An 18,229-nucleotide genomic window follows, 5' to 3' on the forward strand; every position below is an offset into this window, starting at 1 on the left:
TCTTCCTTGTCTAGCCTTTGTTTATTTTATGCTTAAACGTGTTTTGGTAGAAAACGGTTTTATCAAGCTTTCAGATTAGTTTCAGGTCTTTATTATATCTTTTGGGCCTTGGCACTGGTTGTAGTTTTACCTTGAGGGAATTTGCACAGATAAGATATATATTTAGAGAGACATTATGTCATATTTCTCATTCAGTCATTGTTTTAGAGATATCGAAATCTTTATTTTGCAAGTATTTGTGTTGAACCCAATATATGATGTTGCTGGTTATATGTATAGCTGTTTGTATTGCAGTCGGTAAGATATATCATAGTCCTTAGATTTCTAAAAATACTGAGACATATTAAAACAAAATGACCTAAAATGCAATTGACAAATTATCTTGCAAATTCTTCATACAAATTAAAAATAAGTCGATTTTTGATGACCATTCAGGGCTTTCATGCTATAAATCAGCTGTGTCGGATAGATAAAGGCAACAGTAGTATACCGCTGTTTGAAATTTCTTAAATCGATTGAGTAAAAATGAATCCGGGTTACAAACTAAAACTGAGGGAAACACATCAAATATAAGAAGAGAACAACAACACAACAGAGAACATAAATGCAGCACACACAGAAACTATAATATAACAATGGCAATTTTCATGGCTTGGTACAGGAAATTTTAAGAAAAAAATGGTTGGTTAAACCTGGTTTTGTGGCTAGCCAAACCTCGCACTTTTATGGCAATGTTAAATATAACACTAAAATGACGCCATTACATGACAGGAATGCAGTTCAAATAAATGCAAGAACATTTGGGACAGAAAATCACGCAAATAAACAATACAATATAGTACAATTCGACAACGAAACAACAGAAACACGAAGTAAACAATCACAAACGACAATGCAACACACACAGAAACACAATTACATGATAGGACTATATTACAAATAAATGGGAGAACACACAGGACAGAGAAGCACACAAATAAACGATACAATAGAGCAGTACGACAAGCTTAAAGTTATTAACGATACCAGTCGTATAATTCAATACGTCAGACGCGTGAAATGGACTTGATGCAAATGCACGAAAATATGTACATGTACAAGACCATGATTGATTTCAGAACATTCAAATACGAAATAAAAAATAAAAAATTTCGGACGGGTATGTTTTGCAGGCTTCTTATTGCAACCCACTTTTCAAGCAGTTATAGACTGTTTGTTTATATTCTCTCAACCCGAAATAGGTTAACAGATGCATAGATATCCATTTGCATAAGGTCAATTTCTATCCGACTCAGCTCAAATGATGAAATTATTCCTGGTTTTACCGTGATCCAGTTAATGCTTGAGCTTTTATTTATATACAGTAATCTGTAAATGTGTGAAGATTTTCAAATTTTCGACGCGCGTTTGCAAAAGACCCAATACTAAATTTATACTGAAAACACTGATATTTCTTTTCTATTCTGTTATAAACAATGAAATTGAACAAGTATATAAGAACACTTGATAACTTTTTTTTACAGCATTTATCTTGATACTATTGCTTCTTTACAGTTGATTCTGCTAATGATGCTGTTGCATTCACAAAAGGCCTTGTTTCACATGCACACTTGACAAAAGGCGAAATTATAAAATTTGACAAAAGTATTACAAATATCAATGCCGATTTCACTGGTGACGGAAAGTTTCTAGTACAAACTCCGGGTATTTATTCTTTTCATTTCCACGCCCTTAGCAGGAAAAACGAGGAAATATGGTTGGACCTCTATAAAAACAAAGACTATATTGTATCCATTTATGCTTATACCATAAATGATTGGGCGGATGCAAGCAACACAGTTGTCTTAGAGCTTCAAAAAGGTGATCTTATTTTTGTAAAGGCCGTTGATAATTACGAAAACTGGATTTATGGTGCTGCTGATGACATTTATACAACATTCAGTGGCGAACTGGTGATTCCTGAAACGACAGGTAAAAAACTCATTTTAACGACTATAACAGTTATTAGAATAATTAATTTAGAACTGTTGGTATTTAAGGTTTTTGATACGAATAAACACGAAAGACAATCGCAAAGTGGGAGTCATGGGAGACGAGGCAACACCGTCACTATATATAAAATATAAAGACAAAAGAACAAACGAGAGCTCAAATTATATCACAAAAAAACCTGAACTATTAGCGATAAAATCCCTCCTTAAACAGGGGGAGGGGTAAACTCAGGACTAGGAAAAGTTCAACTGTCCCACTAGCTCTTCTAGTGATCCCTGTAATAAAGCTTGTGATATGTGGAAATTTACAACTTGTATTCTATGATTGCGATGAGAGAGACTAAAAAATCATCTACAAATACCACTCCAGTGATATAATTTTGTTCTTAAGAGGCATCTTTTGTCTATGAATGACTCATTTATGACACTCGAATGAAAATAGTTTACAGGTCAAAATCAAGTAAGAAGCCGTAGAAGATTTTGGACTAAACAATTCCAATATCGGTTGTCATCGGAAATAGACTATAACGATCGATCATGATACCGATTGAAATATTCAAGATGATTATCCAACAATAGTATAAATAAACACTGTTTGAATAGCTTGTATATAAGTAGTAATCGTCAGTCAAGTTTTAAACAAAATCATATAGTGAAAGGAAAATGTCTAGACGGTGATATAGAGGGAGGTGGAGCATTTTTCCGATTTGTCCTGAAAGTATTAACTTATATATGTTACAGGGAATTTGTGAAATCAGGGATTTTGTAAAATCACTGAAATTTCAGGGAAGTTGTAAAAGCACTGAACTAATTAGTGATTTTATAAAATCCATGATTTTGACTAGTGATTTTACAAAATCCCTGAAATAATTTAGATCTTTTTTACAGATTCACTGATTAAATTCAGGGAATTTGTAAAATAAATTTATACATTTTTATTAAGAATTTCTGTGAAAAAGCCTACAACAGTAACACTCAATAAGTTTGAGGTTAATCTAGCCTTTATTTTAATATTAAGTGAACTGTGTTCATGCACTATACAACTGACATACTGCCAAATACGGCTAAAATATCTATGTCTGGGATAAACAAAAATACTTAGTATTTCTAAAATTCATACTTTTGTAAACAAGAAATTTATAAAAATGACCATATAATTGATATTCTTGTCAACACCGAAGTGCTGACTACTGGGCTGGTGATACCCTCAGGGACGAAACGTCAACCGGCAGTTGCATCGACCCAGTGGTGTAAATAGTTATCAAAGGTACCAGGTTTATAATTTAATCCGCCAGACGCGCGTTTCTTCAACATAATGTCGACGTCACACATTGGCGTATAGACCGACATGCACCAGGCGTACAGAGAAAATTGAATAAGTCCGTTTACGTTAGGTGCATGCAAGAGAAACGCAATAAAATCGTTAGACGCGCGTTGCATAAGTTTGAAATACGTCTTGGTGAACGCTATAACTCAAGGGAATTTTTATGCAGCATCTTGCTGTAGCGTATGTCAACCGTATGCCTGTTCGCTACACGCACGTTCTATATTAGTTACAAATAAACTCATCATATATACCAGTATTGAAATTTTATATTTACGCCAGACGCGCGTTTTCGTCAACAAAAGACTCATCAGTGACGCTCGAATCCAAAAAAAAAGTTAAAAAGGCCAAATACGAAGTACGAAGTTGAAGAGCATTGAGAACCAAAATTCCTAAAGTTTTGCCAAATACAGCTAATGTAATTTTTTCCTGAGGTAGAAAAGCGTTAGTATTTCTAACTTTCAAAAACAGTTAATATAAATATGAACATTTCAATGATATATCAACATATCGACTCAAGTCAACACAGAAGTGCTACTGGGCTGGTGATACCCTCCGGGAATTATAACTCCAACAGCAGTGGTATCGACTCAGTGATTGTAAATAAACTCATCATTGATACTAGAATTGCAAAACGCTACAGATACGTTTGAGACACGTTTAGGGCAGTTATATACGCCTCAAGAACATTCGACATTTACTTGTATTTTTACTTTGACGTATGCAGAGCATGCTTGTTACATACGCCTGTGTAATACCACCATTGATTTTCCCTTATTAGTCTTTGTTAATTTGCACTTTTTTTTTAAATTGTGCAGAATTTATCTTTGTTTTAAATAAAGAAATACTTGGCATGAGTAAAGTGTTATCCAGTCCAGTACTATAGATAAAAATCATGAATGTGTTACTATAATGAAATGTAGGATTACTTAACTACCACTGTCAAATTTAAGGGAATATTTTTTTCGACCTATTTTCGTATGCAACCGGGTTTGGTACTATGATTTGGTAGTATTACAACAAAGACGTTTAACGAAAATTGCTCTGACATTTATAGTGGCATATGTGCGTGAATTTACAAGACCAAGTGTATTCAAAAGTAGATCAAACAACCCATAATTACACGTCCCAAACACGCCGATATCATGGATAATCGTCACGCGTCTCAAAAACGCTCAAGGGACGTTTTTCCTTCCTAGCGTGCATTTAAATTGCGTTAGACAAACGCCAGACTTATGCCAATATACGTAACTTCAACGCCCGATAAACGCTTCTGTGTGCCTCTCGTACGCCCTAAACACGTTTTGCACACGATACAGATATGCTTGACAAGTTGACTGCGTCAAAAATAAATAGCGTACACGGTTTTTGGACACGCCCGTCGTATGTCGGTGCTTTAAACTGATGTGTGACGCCGGTATTTTACCGAGTCTGGAAAGTGAACTATTTTCTATTCGTTTGATGTGTTTCAGCTTTTGATATTTTCCATTTCTTAAGGGTTCATTGCAGTTTGGAATTTTTATTCTACACTTTATAGATATGTTTCCTCTTTTTCAGTTGATTCTTCAGTCAAAGCTGCATTTTGCGTTTCTTTAACCCACAATATGACATTAAACGGTGACCATGTTGTTTATGATAAAATAATTACTAATGTCGGGAAAGGCTATGATGCCAATACGGGAGTGTTTACAGTATCAGTACCAGGGCTTTATATGATTCACTACCACGCGCTTGCTCAACTTGGAAAGGTTGGTTATTAACGAATACTCTATTGTATCGTTCTTGAAAATTAAGGATTCAAAATTACATGTCTGTGAACTTGTATTGTATTCGGGTTATTATCTAACAAATAAAATTTTGTCTGTGAGAAATCTAGGTATCTCTATACTCGCTATGATTTAACGTTATGTTCAAGACAAAATCAATCGCAATCAGTCAACGCACACAAACCTAAAAATAGGCATATTTAGGAACAATATGACATACATATATCCGTAGGTTAATTATTGTAATTTGAATGAGACATTGATCATGCTAATTCAACGAATTTTATTATTTTTAAAAGAGGATGTGGTTGGACTTGTATCAAAATGACAAGTACATAAATACTGCTTTTGGAGAGGCACCTAGTACCTATGCTGATCATGGTAACAGTGCAATTTTAGAACTGCATGTTGGAGATAAAGTTTGGGTGAGTGGAAGACCCGTTGATACAGTCATCTTATATGGAGATGCATCGGATGAACAACTGTATGCAACTTTTACAGCTTTTCTTCTTTCGCCTGCTCAGCATGGGATATTTACAACAGGTAAATAACCAAGATTTTCTCCAAATATTAAAAACCAAAAAAAATTAACATGAAAATAGGCGATTGGGGAATTTTAGATTCCAAGAGTTAGTTTATGTGTTCAATTACAATATGTAGTTCAATAATTACTTCAACCATTTTTGACATTCTTCCACACTAATAAACTTATAATAGATACCAGGATTGAAACTTTTTATTTGCTTATGACGAGCGTTTTGTCTATAAAAGACTCATCAGTGATAAAAAAGTTAAAAAGGCCAAATAAAGATCGAAGTTGAGGAACATTGAGGTTCAAAATTCCTTCAAGTTTTGCCAAATACAAAGATACCATTTCCTTGAAATATCTGATATAAAAAACTTGTTTCAAGAGTGTATGGCTGCTCCCCTGTTCGTCGTATTTCCCACATCGCTTACTTAAATGTAATCAGTTAAAGCTCTCTATTTTACATTCATGTATTTAGTTTTGATGTTGTATTTGTTATACTAATCGGATCTTGTTAAAGCTATTATCGTTTGAATTTGTAATTCTAACATTTTATGTTCTATTGGTGCGTGAGGGTAAGATAATTAACCACCCAGTTCATTTATAAGATTTTAGTTTGGAGCCACTAAACTTGCACGATGTATTTGGTTAACAGATTGATTTAGAAAAAATAACGACATAGCTAGATAATACTATTAATCATTTAATTACTAACACAAATTTATATTAATAGTATTGTAATTTTCATTATTATTAAATACATCGAATATCCTTATTACATACCTAATCTTGAACTATTTCCTATTTTTTGGAACTTGTTAGTGTGACGTCACTTTTCTGCGTCGATCTAGTCGGCCGATGACATACAATGCGTGGTTCGGCTGTGCTGTTTTTATGTGTTGATCTAGGTTGTTTTACGATTTCATTTTTATTTGTAGTTAGTCATCACTCCGGTGGTCATTTTTATAAATTTCCTGTTTGCAAAAGTATAAATTTTCTAATCTAAGGATTTTCTTATCCCAGGCAGTTAACTTTAGCCGTATTTGGCACAACTTTTTGGAGTTTTGGATCATCAATACTCTTCATCTTTGTTTGGCTTTCTTTACTATTTTGACCTGAACGTAACTGATGAGTCCTATGAATATAAGACACGCGCCTGGCGTATTGAATAATAAGCCAAGCTTTTTACTAGTTATTAGCATGTCGTAATGTTCTATTGCATTGTTTATTTGTGTACTTCTCAGTCCTGCATGTTTTTCCATTTATTTGATTGTAGTCCTATCATGTAATGTTGTCATTTTAGACCTGTCATGTAATGTTGTCATTTTACTACCTGTCATGTAATGGTGTCATTTTAGACCTGTTATGTAATGTTTTCATTTCAGTCCTGTCATGCAATGTTGTCATTTTAGACCTGTCATGTAATGTTGTCATTTTAGACCTGTCATGTAATGTTGTCATTTTAGTCCTGTCATGTAATGTTGTCATTTTAGTCCTGTCATGTAATGTTGTCATTTTAGACCTGTCATGTAATGTTGTCATTTTAGTCCTGTCATGTAATGTTGTCATTTAGTCCTGTTATGTAATGTTGTCATTTTAGTATTACATTTAACATTGCCATAAAAGCGGAAGGTTTTGATAGCTACAAATCAGGTTCAACCCACCACTTTTTCTTAAAATGTCCTGTACCAAGTCAGGAAATGGCACTTGTTATCTTATAGTTCGGTTCTGTGTGTGTTGCATTGTAATTTTTTTTTGTTGCACATTAGTGCTTCTGTTGGTTCATTGTTTTCCTCTTATGATTGATGTGTTTTCCTTAGTTTTAGTTTGTAACCCGGATTTGTTTTTTTCTCAACCAATTTATGACTTTCGAACAACGGTATAATAATGTTGTCTTTATTTCATGTGTTTAGAATGAATACTTTTTCCATATGACAATGTACTTAAAATTAAATTCTATTTTGTTTTCAGTAGGCAACGATAGAAAAGTTCCGGCTTTCTCCGTTGGATTAACTCACGATATAGATAACACCCAAACTGGATTGACTACACACAACGTGATGTTTGACAGAGTTTGGACAAACCAGGGCGGAGTTTTTAATATGGCAACCGGAGAATTTAGAGCTATAGTTCATGGCGTCTACGTTTTTCATTACCATGCTATATCTGCAACAAATACGGAGGTACTAATAGACCTTTATCATAAAGATCAATACATTGACTCACTGTATGGTCATCATACTAATGGATGGGCAGGCGGCAGTAATTCGGCAACACTCCGACTTTCAGTTGACGACACTGTATATTTACATATGTCTACGAATTCCACAACTGAAATGCCTGGAAGTCCAAATGCGATTTATACCACATTTTCAGGATACCTCTTGTCACCAACTACAAATTGAAGCAGTATATTTTCGTTTGACTGCGTGAGTGCAAGAAAAATTGATAAAGGATTGCTTCTTCTAAGTTTGTTATAAATTTCATTATAACTTAATATCAGAATTATGTCAGAAAGCATTTCTATTAAATGAGAACGGAGTTAAGATGTCGTAAATTTGTCGAAATTTAGGAAACCTATTCTATTGTTGGTAAACGAAGGCAGCAGTCGTTTATCGTTGTTGAAATCTCGTAAATCGTTTAAGAATAGTAACATTTAGTCTTAGATGCATGTTATTTTTTTTTATATTTGTTGTTGTTGGCATTGAACAAGCCGTCAGTGACTGCGAGTACTCGCAGATCTGTACTTAGTGTTTCTTTGTTCAACTTGTTGGAATCCATCTGATGAGTTTAGTCTTTTTCAACTGATTTTTATAGTTCGTTCTTGTGTTGTACTATTACACCACTGTCCCAGTTTAGGGGATGGTTGGGATCCCGGTAACATGTTTAACCCCGCCGCATTCTCTATGTATGTGCCTGTATAAAGTCAGGAGCCTGCAATTCAGTGGTTGTCGTTTGTTGCTGTGTTACATATTTGTTTTTCCTTGATTTTTTGTTCATTAATTAGGCCGTTCGTTTTGTCGTTTGAACTGCTTTAAATTTGTGATTTCTTGGCCTTTTATATTTGACTATGCCATATGGGATTTGCTCATTATTGAAGGCCGTATGGTCACCTATAGTTGTTAATTTCTGTGTCATTTTCGTCTCTTCTGGAGAGTTGTCTCATTGGTAATCATACCACATCTTCTTTTTTATAAGTACCAAGTCACGTACACAAGTTTTTGTTATATGTACTTCTATTTACATTTATCTGATAAGTTAAGCCGTTTTCATTTGATTTTTATAGTCCAGTCGTATGTCGTACTATTACACCATTGTCTCACGTTAGGGGAGGATTGGGATCACGCTAACATGTTTAACCCCACCGCCACATTCTGTATGTTTGTGCCTGTCCGAAGTCAGGAGCACATAATGCTGTGGGTGTTGTTTGTTGCTGTGTTTCATATTTGTTTTTCCCTGATTTTTTGTTCATTAATTAGGCCGTTAGTTTTTCTTGTTTGAATTGTTTTGAATTTGTGATTTCGTGACCTTTTATATCTGACTTTGCGATATGAGTTTTGCTCATTGTTAAATTTTTGACAACAGGGATGTGCTAATATCACACAAACTGCTCTTGTCGACTTTTTTTTATTGAGGAAAACTTTCGAACTGGTAATTTGCACAATTATTTTGTATTTCTATGTTTGACTGACTTAAACAGTTTTATTTTACTATTTACGGAAGTATGTTTTGGTTTTGGATTCAAACATCTACATATTCGTTGGAAAAGTGCCCTAATTGTACACACGTTGCTTTACTAGTGATTTGCAATTCTTGTTTAGATTTAAATGAGATGAATTAAGCTATCTATATTATGAAACAGTAATCCTAGATGTTTAAATAAGGATAACTGACCTTCATTAGTCTCAATAAATATATTTCATACTTCTTCGAGCCATACAAGGATGTTCTGGTTGGACTGCGATATTTTTACGGTTACCACTAAATACCTAGAGACACATTTTTTGTCTAACCAAGCTATTGTGATACTAAGGCCGCAAGATTTTTTATCTAACTTGATTTATACATGTTTGGTTTTTTTTTTCGCTGTAGGCGTAAAATTCAATATGGTCCCTTATTCCCTTATAAAAAGAGGAACAATAGAAATACCAATTAAGTGACAAAGTTAAGATTGTTATTTCCTACGGTGATTGTTGAAAATGTACTGCTCGAGCTGTTGTCCATTCGTTTGATGTGTTTAAGCTTTTGATTTTTCCATTTGATTAGTGACTTTTCGTTTTAAAAACATATTGTGAACTAAACAGACACAATAAATAACATAGTCAAAATATGGGTACAACAGTCATCATCGTGTTACAATTTTAAAAGAAACAATTTCGCGTGTCTGACTTCAATAAATGTATACGTCACATATTTTTGTCGTTCAATGTTTATACAAACAATTTAAAAATTTCACATGGTCAATACAGGGTTAAAAAATCAAAAGTATGTAAGATTTAATTTCAGAAATAGACCGAGATTTGAAATATTCCAAAAGTTCTATAGAATTTATAAGAATCCACAAATGGTTCATTTCACTACGTAATTGTCCTCGGAGTTCAGTTGTTTTGTGATTTTACTTTGTTCTACAATCAATGTATAACCAATTTAGTATGTGTTGGTGTCTGAAGATTGTAATAATTTCACCAAATACCCTGTAGCGAAAACCAGACTGAACCCTAGCTCTACGAGTGGCATAAACAACTTGATCCTGATTTAGAGTAAGTTCTTGCAATTTGATTGGCTGATATTGTCCTAATTAATTTCAGTATATGTTTTTTATTACGTCAATAGGAATTATCTCCCTTATTTATTACGCCAATTTGGGACTGTCTCCCTTATACAATTGACCTAATAAAAAAGAAAAAAAAATTAAGTTGCTTTAATTATAGTCGTAATATTTTAAATTTTTCACAGATTTAGATTAAATATCTAAAATATCATGAATGTATTTGATTTATATTGTCCTTATATTGAATTTGAATATGATAATATGAAATATAACAAAATCAGGATAAATTCGCTACACAGTGTTCAATTGTCCTAATACGGAATTCGCCTCACCCGATATGAATTATATTGACCCGATAAATTCTCGTATTAGGACAATTGTTCACTGTGTAACTAATATTGCATCTGGGGTAAAACTCTGTAAATCATATCAGAATGACGTAAATCAGTTTTCATTACAATACCAAGAGGACAATTAAACAATCGTAGTTCCTATCCCTCCGGAGCACCCACAGTTTTTGGTGGGGTTCGTGTTGCTCAGTCTTTAGTTTTCTATGTTGCGTCTTCTATACTATTATTTGTCTGTTTATTTTCAATCTATGAGTTTGACTTTCCCTCTGGTATCTTTCGTCCCTCTCATATAAAGACAGCTTTTTGAAAGATTTTTATAAATTAATTATTTATAAAAACGGAATTTAAACATAAGACATAAATGGCAGTTCCATGTCATTGTTATTGAGATATCTTTAATCGAAAATATCACGAAAATGATTTCTAGATTGTTCATACATTAAACGTATTTTCTTTCAAAACTATGAAAAAATAATAAGGGTTTTTATAAAAATTTTCAAAATGACTCTTTAAACTATATACTATAAAAAGATGAAAATAAAATTAGGGGTTTTGGCATGATATTTATATGGCACTACATGGATAGCACTGGAGGATTCCGAATTTCTGACGAAAGACAAAACAATAGTAGCTAACATCCTATCAAAAAAGGAAAATAAATCAATGTAACGAACCTAAACTGAGGAAATAGAATAGACTTACAAAGAGCAGTTTTTTTTTACTTATACCACAAAATCAACCAATCAAAATGCTGGATTTCATGTTTCGAGCATGATTTTTGCGCTCCGAGCACTGAGCAAAGTTTTATGACTCTAAGGCCTGATGTGTCGACAAGGTGAGCGGATCCTACAATGTACATCTCACCGCTCATGAGAATCCACACTCAGTCAAATTGGCATAGTCAGGCATAGCCTGTTGTTCAGTGGTTGACGTTTGTTGTTGTTGCTTACAAGTGATTCTCGTTTTTTAAATATATTAGACCGTTGGTTTTCTGTTTAAATTGTTTAAAAATAGCAATTTTGGGGCTTTTTACAGCTTGCTGTTCGGTGTGATCCAAAGTCTCCGGGTTGAAGGCCGATTTATGACCTGCAATTGTTTACTTTTCATACATTGTGACTGGGGGAATAATTGATGTTGTTCGTGATGCACAGGATGTTTATTACTTTTTAAATACGAGAGGGGTGATAAGGATTAACTGTGGACAAGGTAGTTATTTTAATGTTGTTGAATGCAGGCGGTAAACCCAGATTTGTTTGACCCGATTATTCAATAGAAAGGATTAAATGCTGGTTATATTTCCAAAAGGTTTGAACAATGTTTGTAGTTCAGTATAAATCAATTGCGTGATTTTATATGTAAACCTTGACCAACGATGTTTAAAGAAACGCTTCATGGTTTCATATATCAATATTCATATGTCTTATTCAATGTAAGAAACAGTAGTTTACTTTTCTACATTAAAAAATGTCTGTACCAAGTCAGGAATATGACAATTGTTATTCTTTCGTTTGGTTTGTTTTATCATTTGAATTTGCCATTTGATTAGGGACTTATCATTTTTAATTTTCATTGGAGTTTAGTATTTTTGTAAATTTACCTTTTACTCATTCTCACTATTCCGTTCGTATTCTATTTGTTACCTTTCTAACTTCTTAGTCGATTTACGAGTTTTCAACATCGGTAAACGACTGCTGCCTTCGTATACCAACAATAGAATTCGTTTCCTGGAAATGATTTGACTTCTTAAAAAGTAATATCACAAAAATTCTGAACTCTGAGCAAAATTCAAAAACACATCAAACGAATGGATAACAACTGTTATTTTCCTGACTTGGTATAGGCATTTTCTTATGTAGAAAATGGTGAATTGAACCTTGTTTAATAGCTAGCTAAACCTCTCACTTGAATGAGTAAACGACTGCTGCCTACGTTTACCAACAATGGAATAAGTTTCCTGGAAAATAATTTGACTTCATAACTTCATTCTTAATAGATAATAATGCTTTCTAATACGATTCAGATATTTGGTTATTTTGAGATCCAAAACAAACTAAAAAAGATAATCCTTTATCAATCTTACAAAGTGAAACGAAGATATTAAGCTTTCCTTTTTAAGAATATACTGCTTCAGTTTGTAATTGGTGACAAGAGGTATCCCGAAAATGTGGTATAAATTTCATTCGGATCTCCGGACATTGCCGTTGTAGTGTTAACAGCCATATCTAAATGTACAGTGTCGTCGACTGATAGTTCGAGGGTAGCCGAGTTGCTGCCGCCTGCCCATCCATTAGTATGATGACCATACAGTGAGTCAATGTATTGATCTTTATGATAAAGGTCTATTAATACCTCCTTATTTTTACCAGAGAGAGCATGGTAATGAAAAACGTAGACGCCATGAATTTTAGCTGTAAATACTCCTGTTGCCATATTAAAAACTCCGCCCTGGTTTGTCCATACTCTGTCAAATATCACGTTATTTGTCGCTAATCCAGTTTGGGTGCTATCTACATCTCGGGTAAGTCCAACGGAGAAAGCCGGAACTTGTCTATTGGTGCCCACTGGTATATAAATGAAATTAATTTTCTAATTATTACATTTTCAGATGGGAATATAAAATATTTCAAAACACATAAGCACACTTCAATGTACATTGGACAGCGTTGAATGGTAAAATTGAAAAAAAAAACCATTTGTACAAAATACACAGAAAGAGGTACAGCCAAACTCTTCTGAATTACATTTTTATGCACTAATCATTTCTTGTGTGTCAAAGCATGAAAAATATGACAAACTTAATTATTCAACATCATATTGTAATAATTGACATTAAACCAACACTTGACATTTATAATTTGGCAAGTGCATATTTTCTGATTGATATAAATGATAAAAGTGTATCTAGGAGTAAACATTTGCTATTTACCTGATGCAGGTGCACCATGTAGAGCAGGCGAAATTAGAAAAGCCGAAAAGGTCGCATACAATTGTTCATCCGATGCATCTCCATATATTATGACTGTATTTCCGGGTTTTCCATTCACTGAAACTTTATCTCCAGCGTGCAGATCTAAAATTGCACTGTTACCATGATCTGCATACGTACTGGGTGCCGCTCCAAAAGCAGAATTTATGTACTTATCATTATGATACAAGTCCAACCATATTGTCTGTCAAAATGTGTAATAAAAAATAACTGAACTTCAGTGACATTATCAACTTCAAACTACAGATTTTGTATATGTTTTATTTCTCTTTAATATGTATATGCTTGTGTTTGGGTGTATTTACAGTGAGTTGACTGTTAGTGTTGCTCTCCACCAATTGCAACTCATTCAAAATTTTGACCAAATTGCAATTTGTTTTATTAAACCAAATTGTTCAACTGGTCAGAAAATTGAACAAATTGTTCAGTCAAAATGTGAAAGTGCAAGGTGATAAAATAAAATATACTTACAATCCTATAAGACTTTAACTCCACTTTAATGATGTTGTGACATAAATTAGTTTATCAGTTTGTATAGTTATATTATATTCATTTCCATGCTGAAGGGGAACTGTTTATTTTGAATTGCTATTAAATTGTCCAAACTAAGCTTTCATATAGTTTTTCTTTCTAAAAGTTTCCTATATTTATAAGACTCAGATATCATTTTAAATAAAACATCATATATTCAGTAAAATATGTGTGAAATAACAATATGCTATTGATAAATTTTCAGGGGAGATAACCTAAAATATTATTCTTTTGAATAAAGACTTTTTGAAAGAAAAGATATTATCTCCCCCATGGAAACTTCCTACAAACATATATTGCAATTTTACACATATTTTACTGAATTTGAAATGTTTTAATTCACATAAAGTCTGATTCTTATAAATATAGAATACTTTTTTGAATTGCTATTAAATTGTCCAAACTAAGCTTTCATACAGTTTTTCTTTCTAAAAGTATTCTGTATTTATAAGAATCAGACATTATGTGAATTAAAAAATTTCATATTCAGTAAAATATGTGTAAAATTGCAATATATGTTTGTAGGAAGTTTCCATGGGGGAGATAATAACTTTTCTTTCAAAAAGTCTTTATTCAAAAGAATAATATTTTAGGTTATCTCCCCTGAAAATTTATCAATAGCATATTGTTATTTCACACATATTTTACTGAATATATGATGTTTTATTTAAAATGATATCTGATTCTTATAAATATAGAATACTTTTAGAAAGAAAAACTATATGAAAGCTTAGTTTGGACAATTTAATAGCAATTCAAAATAAACAGTTCCCCTTCAGCATGGAAATGAATATAATATAACTATACAAACTGATAAACAAATTTTGTCACAACATCATTAAAGTGGAGTTAAAATCTTATGGGATTGTAAGTATGTTATAATTTATCACCTTGCACTTTCATGACTTGGTTGTGGTTTTCTACAGCAGTTGGTTCAATTTTCTGACCAGTTGAACAATTTGATTTATAAAAACAAATTGCAATTTGGTCAAAATTTTGAATGAGTTGCAATTGGTGGAGAGCAACACTAACAGTCAACTGACTGTAATAGTTTATCATTATTATTAGTTTTCCTTTTTTTAATTCCTCGTTTATTTGATTGTTTTATGTACGTTTGATTTAAAATGTCTTTCTTGCCTCACAATATACAATAAGAAATCAACTGATCTTTTAAAACAAGATCAAAAACGGTCACGCGGTTGTATAAAAAATAATTATCATTTCAAGATTTCATTATAGCAAGTTAGCATAAGATCGTATAACGAGAGAATTTTAGTTGTTAACATTACAAATTCATTTACTGGACTTTTTTCAGGTTTTCGTTCCTTCAAGCAAAGATGTTCTAATTTAGGAATTTTTAACTTTTCGCTGCTTTTCAATTTGTATTTGATTTGGCTTTCCAACTGTTTTATTTTCGATAGCCACTGATGATTTTGATGTAGATACAACTAGGAAATTAGAAGACGTATATTTTATAAGTTTCTACAGCAACAATGTACTCAGTTAACATCTTTAGATTATTTACCCGGAAGTGATCTGCGTAACTGACATATTCTTTGTTCGATGTGATTCTGGACACATTGTAGCTTAAGCTGTTCAATTTTTATTCTACAAACTGGAAATAATTTGTTTATTTATAATTTCTAAGATGTAGTTTATGTCAGTGTTTTATAACTAAGTGATTATCAGGCATTTCAAATAAGAGAAACCTAGATTTTTTTTTCGGAAAGCCAAAATTTTATTTTTGAGATTAAAATCCATAAGTTTTCCAATTTATACACATGAAATTTTAAAATCCTACCTTTTAAGAACGATACAAAAGACTTTTCGTAATATTAAGCAAACAAACCTCTCCAAGTTCCGCAAGCGCATGGTAATTAATCATATAAAGTCCTGGTACTGATGCTGTAAACACTCCCGTATTTGCATCATAGCCATTTCCGACATTGGTAAATATTTTATCATAGATAACACGGTCACCATTTAACGTCATATTGTGTGTTAAAGAAACGCAAAACGCTACTTTGTCTGACGAAGCAGCTGCAAAAAAAGAAAATATAGTTAGAGACTTACATTGAATTTGTTATCCTAAAAGTTTATCTGTATCAATTAGTAATGAAAAAAACAAAATCCACATCTCAGTATCTAGTTCATGCCGTTTAAAATATATAGATAGCAAAATCATATTTCGGCAAAAAGTATTCAAAAAGACTTATATCGTTTTTAGTTAGGAATAAATTAAAAGCTTGTTTAATTCTTTCGTCCGGCAACAGTAAATATGTTATTTTTGGTTATCGGTGATTTTCAAACCCCGTAAATCGATTAAGAAGACAAAACAAAGCCAACAACAACTGAGAGAAACGGATTAATTATAAAAGGAGCGAAACCAGTAAGTCTCGAGAATGAAACCGTATGCATGGTATCTTTGAGGTGACTTTTTAATTTCTCTCATCGCTTATCGAATACAAGCTGTAATACGATTTTTTCATATCACAAGCATTATGACAAGGGTCAATAATGGAACCAGTGGGACTATTGAAGTTTCCGTAGCCCTGAGTTTAACGCCGGTTTATTTTCGCTTAATGTCATTTTTTTGTGAGTTTGTGGTATCATTTGTGCTCTTGTATTTTTTGGTCCTTCTATCTTGGTAACGATTTTGTTTCATCTTCATTCTGATTATCTCTATTTATTGTTATCAAAAACACATAAAAAACAGTTTTAAGATAATAATTCCATTCATTTATACATTTGTTTCTTTACCTGTCGTTTCAGGAACCACCAGTTCGCCACTGAATGTTGTATAAACTTCATCAGCAGCACCATAAATCCAGTTATTGTAATCATCAACGGCCTTCACAAAAATAAGATCCCCCTTTTGTAGTTCTAGGATAACTGTGTTACCTCCATCTGACCAGTCATTAAAGGTATACGCATATATTGATACGATATATTCTTTGTTTTTATAGAGGTCCATCCATATTTCCTCGTCATTCCTGCTAAGGGCGTGGAAATGGAAAGAATAAATACCCGGAGTTTGTACTTGAAACTTTCCGTCACTGGTGAAGACGGCGTTGATCACTGTAATAGTTCTGTCAAATGGTATGATTTCGCCTTTTGTCAAGTGTGAATGTGAGGCAAGACCTTTTGTGAATGCAACAGCATCATTAGCAGAATCTACTGTAATAGAAGCAATAGTATCAAAGTAAACGCTGGTATTTTGAAAGTATTCGTTTTACTTATTTAAACTTTGTAAAAAGGTATTTTCCTAAATTTCACTGTTTATATCAGAAAACTAACATTTGTTATCAATATTTAATAACGTTGGGTCTCTTTGAAAACACGCATAAAAAAATCACACAACTGCACACTATTACCGTATAAAAATAAAAGATATGGCAGTTGATGGAATTTGATAAAACCGGTAGTTATTTCAATCATTAAGAGCTTTTAATCCCGCAAAACGTGTCTAAAGGTTAATCAAAAATCGTCTTCCTTGCACTTCGTATATATTTCCAAGTTTAACTGCCGGTGGAATTTTAAGAATTTTTGTTTTATTTTCTAGCCAAACTCTTTCATCTTTTAAGGACTATGAAATCTTACCCGTTGCAATACAAACAGCTAAACAAATAACAAACAACATCTTGATCAATAAGTTGTAGCACAAATGCTTGCAATGAGAAATATGACCTTATGTCTTTCTAAATATATCCTATCTTATCTGTGAAAATTGATTTAAGGTCAAACTACAACCAGTGCTAAGGCCCAAAAGATGTGAAACTAGTATGAAAGTGTAAGAATGCCGTTCTGTACAACAACACGTCCAAGCATATAACATGCAAAGTCTAGACCAGGTGGAAAGATAGGAGAATTTGTAAATTAAGCAAAAAAAGATGAAACGGGGATTTTGTATTTTACCCCCTGTTTCTTTCTAATATACCTTTAAAAAAATAACGAGTCTGTCCTTCATGTTCGGTTAAACTAAAG

At 32.8% G+C, this 18,229-nt stretch overlaps 2 protein-coding genes across 2 annotated transcripts; one reads left to right on the forward strand and one right to left on the reverse strand.

The window, feature by feature from the left end:
- The first annotated feature begins 184 nt into the window (after positions 1 to 184).
- On the forward strand, positions 185 to 8,140 carry LOC139522543 (complement C1q tumor necrosis factor-related protein 4-like). The gene is made up of 5 exons (XM_071316015.1): positions 185 to 297; positions 1,555 to 1,971; positions 4,873 to 5,063; positions 5,381 to 5,624; positions 7,579 to 8,140. Exons 1-5 carry the CDS (start codon positions 255 to 257, stop codon positions 8,010 to 8,012), a joined length of 1,329 nt encoding a protein of 442 aa, XP_071172116.1. The 5' UTR covers positions 185 to 254; the 3' UTR covers positions 8,013 to 8,140.
- A 4,639-nt stretch (positions 8,141 to 12,779) lies between these two features.
- On the reverse strand, positions 12,780 to 17,946 carry LOC139524599 (complement C1q tumor necrosis factor-related protein 4-like). Its single transcript, XM_071319520.1, has 5 exons — positions 17,846 to 17,946; positions 17,006 to 17,422; positions 16,095 to 16,285; positions 13,655 to 13,898; positions 12,780 to 13,289 (listed from the first exon to the last, which is right to left on the reverse strand). Exons 1-5 carry the CDS (start codon positions 17,883 to 17,885, stop codon positions 12,856 to 12,858), a joined length of 1,326 nt encoding a protein of 441 aa, XP_071175621.1. The 5' UTR covers positions 17,886 to 17,946; the 3' UTR covers positions 12,780 to 12,855.
- Positions 17,947 to 18,229: the final 283 nt, after the last annotated feature.

Source organism: Mytilus edulis, chromosome 5 (assembly GCF_963676685.1).
Source record: "Mytilus edulis chromosome 5, xbMytEdul2.2, whole genome shotgun sequence".
NCBI classification, from domain to species: domain Eukaryota; kingdom Metazoa; phylum Mollusca; class Bivalvia; order Mytilida; family Mytilidae; genus Mytilus; species Mytilus edulis.

What these genes read in the sequence shown, in the direction of transcription:
- LOC139522543 (XM_071316015.1), top strand. Translation starts at nt 255, where the DNA reads ATGATGTTGCTGGTTATATGTATAGCTGTTTGTATTGCAGTCG. An exon ending in GGTGATTCCTGAAACGACAG is followed by an intron (nt 1,972 to 4,872) that starts GTAAAAAACTCA and finishes CCTCTTTTTCAG; the next exon opens with TTGATTCTTCAGTCAAAGCT. An exon ending in CGCTTGCTCAACTTGGAAAG is followed by an intron (nt 5,064 to 5,380) that starts GTTGGTTATTAA and finishes TATTTTTAAAAG; the next exon opens with AGGATGTGGTTGGACTTGTA.
- LOC139524599 (XM_071319520.1), bottom strand. Translation starts at nt 17,885, where the DNA reads ATGTTGTTTGTTATTTGTTTAGCTGTTTGTATTGCAACGG. An exon ending in GGTGGTTCCTGAAACGACAG is followed by an intron (nt 16,286 to 17,005) that starts GTAAAGAAACAA and finishes CTTTTTTTGCAG; the next exon opens with CTGCTTCGTCAGACAAAGTA. An exon ending in ACATGGTGCACCTGCATCAG is followed by an intron (nt 13,290 to 13,654) that starts GTAAATAGCAAA and finishes TTTATATACCAG; the next exon opens with TGGGCACCAATAGACAAGTT.